Genomic DNA, 9827 nt, shown 5'->3' with positions numbered 1-9827 from the left:
CGCACGCTATCACTTTATACAGTTAAGTATACATTAGAAAATCATTTATAAGAGAAAATAATAGAGAATAATACGGCGTTTACATTGGCCGAAAATGGTACATTTTGGTCAAAAATCGAAAATGAGTATCGAATGGCTCATTCTTGCATATAAAATTTCAAGCACAAAAACGAGCAATTTTCTCACATTCTGTATGAATGACGTTCGAATGCATTCGACATGCGTTCCAAATGCAAAGGAATCCATTGAATATACCCTAAATGAAAGCTCTTCATGGCATTTTGACAGTTTGAAAAAGCTGTTTTTAACATATTTACAAAAAAGGTAAACAAATGTTTGGTGGTTGCATTTTCTTGAAAACGATGCACTGCTTTTTAGAACTTTTATTTCCCAAAAAGTAATTAATCGAAGTTAAAAATATGTTTTAAGTTTCTAATGTAAGGTTTGAAGGCATATTTTAACCTTCATGCAACATTTTTTTGGCACAGGCCAAAAATCAAATCAACATGCAAGTTGAAAAATCAGCTGTTGAAATGAGAACAAATGAAATAGAACGAATGTAAACACTTTCAAATGGCTCATTCAAAATGAGCCATTTTCGGCCAATGTAAACGCCATATAAGATTGATTTACAATTATGATCTGAGCAAGCTTTGAGTAAAAAGATTTATTTGTAAGCTCATGTTATTTGAATATAGAAGTAGGAGCATTGCTCCCTTAGTTTAGAATTTTGTTACGAACTTTATGAACGGAACACAGTAGAAATCACTACTAGTGTAAATAAATGTAAATAGATTTTTAAAAAAACTAAACCGGCTGGCACAAATTAATTTGCACACCGAGTATGAAGACCTTTGATATTCACTTTAAAACAAGCTGTAAATATATCGCATACATGTCTGAAGACCAAAATTTGGTATACTTGAATATAAACAGTGTGATTTGGCATACATGGGTTGCATACATGTAGCATCGTCTATATCATGCTTTAATCGTCAATCTTATTTTATTTTAGCTGATATACTCAAACTGGATATATGCCAGCAAGTTATGTTTGCGTTAACAACAAATTATAATGCGCATAATAAAATCATTTAAAAGCAAAAGTTTAATTGGATGGCAGCCTGGCCGTTATACAAACAAATTTGAAGCTGTCAAATATAAAAGCACTTTGTATTTTTAGTAAATAAATTCCGGTGGGTTTTTCTTGAAGTAAAGGACAAAAACGAATAGAGGGTGCTCGAAAGTGTTTGAAGTAACCATGGGCATTTTAGAGAAAATCTCTGAAATAGAAAAAGAGATAGCACGCACACAAAAAAATAAAGGTATGTAGAAATATATGCACAGCTGGCATTGTGCACGAATGCCAGCCAGGAAATAATTTAGGTTAGATCGCAGTGAAACTAATTTAACTTTTATAAATTTAGCAACTGAATATCATTTGGGTTTATTGAAAGCGAAGTTAGCAAAGTATCGATCACAATTACTAGAACCGTCTAAGAAGGGAGAAAAGGGCGAAGGGTTCGATGTATTGAAAAGCGGCGATGCTCGAGTAGCCTTAATAGGGTTTCCATCAGTTGGTAAGTCTACATTACTTTCAACATTAACAAAAACAGAGTCGGAAGCGGCTAATTATGAGTTCACAACTCTTACTTGTATACCGGGAGTTATTGAATATAAAGGCGCTAATATACAATTACTTGATTTACCCGGCATTATAGAAGGTGCTGCACAGGTGAATCATTTTTTTATTAACGGAAACAATTTGAACTCATATTATATATTCTGTTAAAGGGAAAAGGCAGAGGTCGTCAAGTTATTGCCGTTGCGCGCACTGCAGATTTGGTAGTAATGATGTTGGACGCCACGAAACCAAATGTACATAGAGATTTGTTAGAGCGCGAATTGGAATCGGTGGGAATTAGACTTAACAAACGGAAACCTAATATATATTTTAAACAGAAGAAAGGTGGTGGCTTGAGCTTTAATGCTACCTGTTCGTTAACGCGCTGTAATGAAAAAATGGTACAGACCATACTACATTCGTTTAAAATATTCAATGCAGAGGTGCTTTTCCGAGAAGATTGCACTGAGGATGAATTTATTGATGTAGTTACTGCTAATCGTGTTTATTTGCCTTGCTTATACGTGTATAATAAAATAGATCAAATATCTATTGAGGAAGTAAATCGATTGGCTCGCGAGCCTTTTTCGATAGTTGTCAGTTGTAATATGAAATTAAATTTAGACTATTTGCTGGAAGCATTATGGGAAGCTTTGCAGTTAATTCGTGTGTATACCAAAAAACCAGGAGCACCACCAGATTTCGATGATGGATTAATATTAAGAAAGGTATATATGCATAGTTCTATTTAAGTAATATAATTAAATTTAATAAATCATATTCATGCATTGGTAGGGTGTCACTGTGGAACATGTTTGTCACGCTATACATAGAACGTTGGCTGCTCAATTCAAGTACGCTTTGGTATGGGGAACTTCTACTAAATATTCCCCACAACGTGTTGGTATTGCACATGTAATGGCTGATGAGGACGTAATCCAAATCGTGAAAAAATGATAAAAAAAAACAAAAAGCACAATGTAGGAATGCTTAAGTTATGCAGTTCCTTAAATATTACATTCAATTTTTTGTTTACATCCACTTAAATTAGTGTGTTTGATATTAAATATTTGTATATATCCTCAATAAAGGTAGGCCTTATAAATATATAAAAGCAGAATTAAATTATGAAATAACGTCTTTCTTTATTCAAATCATTTTTGAAAAACTGAATAATTTTTAGGTAGTGTGCACCATATTATTCCCTGTTGGATTGGTATTAGAGCTGTTGTAGGATTTACTAAAATTATTGATTGCGGCGATGTTTGAAAATGGAGTTGGGCCCGAAGTTATACGTGAAGTGTCAACCTGCTTTTCTGGATTGTCGAGTTTGGCGAAAACATTAGTTGGGTCCCTGAGGCGATATTTTCTTAAATTTAAATATAGCTCCTTTTGTGTCTCCACTTCTTGGTGCTTCTCATTCAGACGTCCTGCTAAGGATATAAAACACTCGTTAAGATGCTTAAAGCCTCGTTTTAAGTCTTCTGGTGAAATTATGCGTGGATTTTCTAGGGACCGCATGTGCTGCTCTGTATCAGAAATTTGTTGACGAAAATTTATTAAATCTTGTTCATATTTAGCTATTAAATTCTGAAAGTATTGGAATGGAACGTTGTTTTCGAACTGTAAGCCTGACGGTGTGTCTTGTGTCCGTTGTGCCATTTCCATAGCTTGAATATTTTTTGTTGTTTCTTTTCGTAAAAGTTTTATAAGGTTGTAGTTGCTTTCAACACCATTCGAAATTTCTTGTAAGTTCCACTGCAAATTAGATATCTCTGTGGTTACATTAGTAAGTTTAGATGAAGATGTGCGTCCTACGTCAGAAGAAATAGTCTTTTGGGATTTAATGTGGATTTTTAAATCGTCTGCTATTTTTGCAATCATATCTGGCACTTGGGTCTCTTTAACCTGAAAGCTATAAAATAAATATATACGATAGACGACTTCTGCATGGAACCTACCTTAATGTCCTGCTTAATATCACCGGGCTTAGGTTGCGTAGCACTCACATCAAGGCCACCTAAACCAACAAATGTGGTTGAAGCAGTAACAGGAACGGTAATCCCTACAGCAGCTTTACCAAATAAGTTCGACGGTACTGATAGTGTCGTTGTGGATGTACCAAAATTAAGAGCTGCTGCTGTAGTTGTACTAGTAGGTTTGGCGGATGCGAATGATCCGCCACCTATACCAAAAGTGGGTACGTTTGATGTTTTTGTTTGGCTTGTATTGGGTTGACTAAGAGCAAAAGACGAGGCTGCAGTAGTAGTTGTGGGTGTAATACCGAAGTTTAATGTGGCAGCTGTGTTAGTAGCCGCAGCTGATGTACTTAAGGTGGAGCCTGTAGCAGTTGCTGCTGGAGCAGGACCAACACCGAACCCGATTGTTGAAGCAGAACCAACACCAAATCCACTTACGGGTGGAGTACCGAATCCAGATGATGATGCAGTAGTTCCAAATCCCATTGATGGGATAATAGTAGTTCCATGTGGTATGGCTGACGATGTTGGCGCGCCAAACGTAAGGCCTGTTGTTTGTGTTGAACTGGCACTTCCGAAACTTGTTGCCTGTGTTGTTGGTGGTCCGAAATTAAGTGGAACCGCATTTGTTGTAGTTGTCCCAAAACCAAAGCTTGAGGCCGCAGTTGAAACAATAGGAGTTCCGAAACTAAAACCTGTTGAAATTGTAGTTGTTTTTGGTGTGCCGAAAGAGAAACCAGACATTGTTTTCGAAATTGTTGAATTTTGTATGTAAAGTTCACAAATATGTTACATCCAGAACGAATTTTGTTTATGACAACTGATACAATGAATTTATATCAGTGACATTAAAATGTTACACCATGTGCACACAGTGCACCTTGTTACAGTAAATTTGTTACAAATCGTCAAATTCGAAATTTGCGTATGTGCGTGAAGATAGCGTCGACGATAAGTCCAAAATGGAATTGGCACATTTTTCGCCGCGTGAAAAATGCAGTATACTTTAATTAAGGAAAAATTTATTATTTTATTAAATTTAATTCGGCAAAAGGCATTATTAAGTAGAAAATTGAATTATTTTACTATCTAAATTCAACTTCTATGTGTAAATGATGTAATTTGTATGAAAAATGAAAAATAAAAATCAGCCCCAAAAGATGGGGTCACTAATTTATTAATAACTTTTAAACTAGAGGTAAAAAGTTATTATGGCTTATTCGAAAGAGCATAAAATTACCTTTCATATAAAGCAAAGTTTTGTATAGGTTGTTCGATTAACTTAGGAGCAATGCTGCGATGAAGATAGAAATGTCATTTTCAAACATTATTTAATTAAAACTTTTTTACTTAACTAAAAATTATAAATTAAAAAGCATAATATAGAAAAAAATTTTCTTTAAAATAAGGAAAATAAAATTTTGTAAAAATAGATCACTTTACAAAATTAATTATATCTTTAAAAGCAGAGGTACCATTTTTCTACAAATTAGTTTAGTCGAAAGAGGACACTTCAAACTTTTATTTGATGTTTTCATATTTTTAGATTTGTCGATTAACTTAAAAGTTATTGAGTGTCAAAGTTCAAAAATTAATTTTCTTTTAAAAACGACATTTTTCTTATAAAAAGCATATCCCAGAAGTCAGAAAACAGTTAATATATAAAAAACTTGGAATACAATACTCTAATAAGCACAATTATTTGAAAAAAAATAGAAATTAGTTTAATGATATTATTTATTCAAAAATTCTGTACAAAGTTGGTTAATAGATGGCATACCATTCTTAATTAAATTCGTTGAAAAATTAAATTGGCACTGAAAAACATAATGTACAGTTGCAGAGTTATTGGTAAGTCCATAGTATTGCAAAAGAGAAGCTAACGTCTAATTTTTATTAAGCTTGCTGCATTAAAGATATTATCAAAATAAGAAACTAGAATTTTTTCTAAAACGATTGATATACAATAATATATATCTCGTTCGATTAACAAATTATATATAATTGAATTAAATGAGCACTAACTTGGGCATGCACAACAATTGAAATTGCGTTGATATTAAATATCAAAATATAGTTAGCGTCGAATATTTATTAAGATTACTGCATCTACGATATTATTTGAACAAAAAACTAGAATTTTTTCTAAGACAATTAATGTCTAATATTATATATATTGTTCGATTAACAAATTAAATAAAATTAATTTAATTATGAGCTAACTTGTGAATGCAAAACAGTTTAAATTGCATTGATGATAAATTTGGGAAATTTAATGTCAAAATATAGTTAGCGTCGACTATATAAAAACTAAGTATATTTAGAAAACCAAACATATTTTTTACTGTTATCTGTCTTCTATTTCATAGTTTTTAATTAAATAATAATGTTTTAATTAATTAAAACTTGAAATAATATCGTAATAAAAAATCGACGCTAACTATATTTTGACATTTAATTTCCCTTCATCATCAGTGCAATTTCAACTGCTCGACACTAATTTTTTTGACATTTAATATTCCACACTTATCAATGCAATTTCAACTGTTGTGCATAAATAAGTAAGCGCACATTTAAATTAATTATAATTAATATGGAAATATTCTATATTTTTTAAGTAATTGTAATAATTAGTGCATTATATTCAAAGTTTATTCCGTACTAACATTTCTCTGACTTCTGGTATATGGGTTTTGTAAGATAAAAGGTTTTTCTTTTCAAAGAAAATTAGTTTCGGAACTTTGGCACTCGATTACTTTTAAGTTAATCAACCAAGGTATAAATATGAATATTTATTATTACTTATTTAATATTTATTATTACTTATTTAAATTTAAATTACAAATTTTTAAATATATTTTATTAATTTAATTTCATAATACTTACCATTATTTCAATTTTTGTCAAACGCGCACTACTTTATCAAGTGAAAGATAAACGCAAACTGAATGTTGCATTTGCATTTTGCTTATTTCATTTTCGTAAACAAAAATAATTGCTTGAAAATAGTTAAGCAATTTCAAATCCTGAAATTTAAAACACATTATTTTAGGTTTTATTTTAATTTTTTGTATTATTATAATATATTCTTATTATATTATTCTAATCTTATATTATAAATCAATAATATATACAGAAAAATTTATATTCACAAATTCCATTCACATATTCTAATAGAAATAGGTTGTAACACTGATAAGTGTTGTTGTTAGACACCAGCCTAATAAATAATAAATAATCAACCTATAAAATTGGATATTTTGTAAAAAAATGCAATATTTTCGTGTGTATTTTGATCGTTATAATAATTCTTTTTTAATTAATCAGGCCTATTCTGAATACTTCCATGGAACAAAACTCCCTATTCCCACGCTGTTCCCAAACACACAACTCCCTTATTCTGAATTGCTTGGGAGACAGCAGTTTTGGGAACAACAACAGTTTCAAATTTGTTTTGTTAAATTTTGGCAACCATGCCACTTTTTAATGACGAAAACTGCGAAAATGAGCAAAACAAAGAAAAGAATTGCGTATCATATGTTGATTTAAATGTAATTCGCATTATTTGTTTGCTGCATAAATTATCGGAAATAAATATAAATTATTTTATGAGTAAATAATAAATAATAAAATAATAAAAAACTTTTATTTTAATGAGTAAAATAAATATATAAAAAGAATTGTGCATGAGCAAAATAAACCAAATGCTAAATTCTAAATTTTTAACTCTTTTTTAAACTAATTAAAAAACAACATTACGTTATGATATCAATTCTTCAATGTCTTTATTTTCAAACATTCACTGCTTTTATATAAAATTGGCGTAAATTATAATTTAATTTTTTTATATAATTAGGATAGAAATGTCCTTCATGCTTCAATTAATGAACTAATAATAGTTTATGATTGTTACAATAAAAAAGAAGCAATGTTTTACCTGCACATAATTGCAAAAGTTTATTTTAACTTATTCTAGAAATCCCATTCATTTCAGAATGTGGTCTCCTTTCATTTTTCTATTGTTTTAAAAACAATAGTTAACACTTTAATTAGTGAAAAAAACCCGTGTGAATAAAATAAATAAATAAAAATTTAAATACTTCAAATTTGTTATACTTTTATTAAAATAATAATTTTAATAAAATATATTAAATGAAAATTTCGTTCTATTAAATTTATTAAAATAATTTTATTAATATATATAAAATAAAATAAAAAAATAAAACTTTGAAAATATTAAATTTATTGTAATAATTTTATTATAACAATAATTTTATTAAAATATATTCAAAAATCTGATCACTTTCAGTTACTTTTATGTTAAATTAAACTATTTTTAATACTTTTTTAACTTTCCTCCCCAACAATTTGTTTGGAAAAGAATTTGTGCAAAATTGGGAAAAAAACTCCCATTCCCATGCGATTCAGAATAGCAAAATTGGGAACAGGGAACAAAACTCCCATTCCCAAATTATTCAGAATAGCAAACTTGGGAACAGGGAACAAACTCCCATTCCCATGCGATTCAGAATAGGCCTGAATGTTTTTCAAAAGGATAGATAGTCGCTTTTTTTATTGTTTCATTCATTTATTTGCAACAAATACATAAATGCCATAAAACGAATACAAACACAAGGTGGTGTTGGCTGTTAAACCCTCATTATTTGATGTACTCCGCATTTGGGGCTATGACTCAATTTATTTATTGATCAAATGCAAATTTTTAAAAAATCATTATAAAAAAACTGTGCGTACGACTTTTATGAATTTTGAAATATTGATAATATCATCTTTATATAGACATATAGATTATCCCGATCGGAGTTTTGCACGGTAAGATATTTGATTGTAAAAATATGTAACTTCAAAAAAAAATTTCAATATTTTTTGATGAAACTTGTATGATATGTATTAAATATTAAATTGATATTTTAGTGTAAATGCTATTTACACAAATTGTTTCTTATTCACTATATTTCTTGTTCTTAGGCGTGCATTACACGTGTATATATTTATTTAATATTTATTATTGTTTTGCACTTACAGCAAACGGTTGAAAGAATCGAACCAAAAAAGAGATAAACAAATAAAGTATCAAAAGGATTTTTAATGTACAAATAATTTTATATTTTCCCGCAAAAAGCAAACTAAATCGAGCGTCGCTATTCTGTGTGTTGATTTTACAAATATCTACTGCATACTAACTGATGCTGCCATCCTGTATTGTGCATTCTGATCTTTTTGTAGTACTGCCACTGTGTTTAGTAATTTTTACATTTTATATACCATTCTTATGTGATGTCGCCACAGTACCCCCTCCTAACGGCGGAGTTTGGGCGACGGCGCGTTACGAATGTAGAGATTAATGCAGTTACTCGCGGTAGTCATACAGTTTCGTTGGAAAATGCACTACTCGATCAGAACGCGTAACCTTTGAGGAAACAGTTGGTGGTTTTGGAACCTTCTTCTCGAATACTCCTGCCCGCTCTGGAGTGACTACGGAGGGTGGCGAGAGCTGCTTGTCAATATCTTCATCGTTGGTGAGGTAAGCTGGTTTCAATCTGTCCAATGCGACGGTGCACTGTAACAACATGGATTCGTCGTTTTTAATTTTGCTGAGGTATCACTCAGTCGCGGTCCGGGTCGTTGCAATAAATTTGTTTTATTGACTAGTTCGAAGCTCTGAGACCAAGGAAAAGCAAAGACGCTGTTTGTAGTGTTAAAATGAATGTCTTTATTATAAAATTTTATTAACTCAAGAGAGCTTCCAAATCAACTTATGCTAATTATTATGCTACAGAAGTTATACAAATTTCGACTAAATAGCTTCTAGCCAACGATGTCAGAACATCAGAGGCGTTATATAAAATTACTCTACTGTACAAACTCTAGCCAACGATGTCAGAACATCAAAGGCGTTATATACGATTCTACGCAAGATTCTACAAATTTATTTAGCCTTAGTATCAAAATACTATAGGCTTTCAAAAAGACTTAGCGTTAGAGTAGGTGACTACTCACTTCGGGATGCTGGCGCTAAGTGATTTTGCATACAAAATTTCGTCTATTTATATGCAATATTTCTCACATTATTATTTGCACGCACAACCGCACAAGTGTAATTCCGCGTGCGTAAACAAATAATGCATTTCTTCGCGAGGTAACGACTCTGCCGTGAGCTTGGCTTAACTTGTGCTGGCTCTGTTGTGCTGGCTGTGCGTGTG

General features: G+C 31.1%; 2 protein-coding genes across 2 annotated transcripts; one reads left to right on the top strand and one right to left on the bottom strand.

Moving 5' to 3' along the window:
- Positions 1 to 955: 955 nt before the first annotated feature.
- Positions 956 to 2740, top strand: LOC119678427 (developmentally-regulated GTP-binding protein 2). The gene is made up of 4 exons (XM_038090242.1): positions 956 to 1325; positions 1428 to 1735; positions 1795 to 2352; positions 2420 to 2740. Exons 1-4 carry the CDS (start codon positions 1262 to 1264, stop codon positions 2579 to 2581), a joined length of 1092 nt encoding a protein of 363 aa, XP_037946170.1. The 5' UTR covers positions 956 to 1261; the 3' UTR covers positions 2582 to 2740.
- Positions 2741 to 2744: 4 nt separating this feature from the next.
- LOC119678426 (nuclear pore complex protein Nup58) lies at positions 2745 to 4488 on the bottom strand. Its single transcript, XM_038090241.1, has 2 exons — positions 3586 to 4488; positions 2745 to 3532 (listed from the first exon to the last, which is right to left on the bottom strand). Exons 1-2 carry the CDS (start codon positions 4345 to 4347, stop codon positions 2804 to 2806), a joined length of 1491 nt encoding a protein of 496 aa, XP_037946169.1. The 5' UTR covers positions 4348 to 4488; the 3' UTR covers positions 2745 to 2803.
- Between the last annotated feature and the right edge of the window lie 5339 nt (positions 4489 to 9827).

This window comes from Teleopsis dalmanni, chromosome 2, assembly GCF_002237135.1.
Source record: "Teleopsis dalmanni isolate 2A chromosome 2, ASM223713v2, whole genome shotgun sequence".
NCBI classification, from domain to species: Eukaryota; Metazoa; Arthropoda; class Insecta; order Diptera; family Diopsidae; genus Teleopsis; species Teleopsis dalmanni.
Note: the sequence above shows the minus strand (reverse complement) of the source record. Positions and strands in the feature narration are given on the sequence as shown.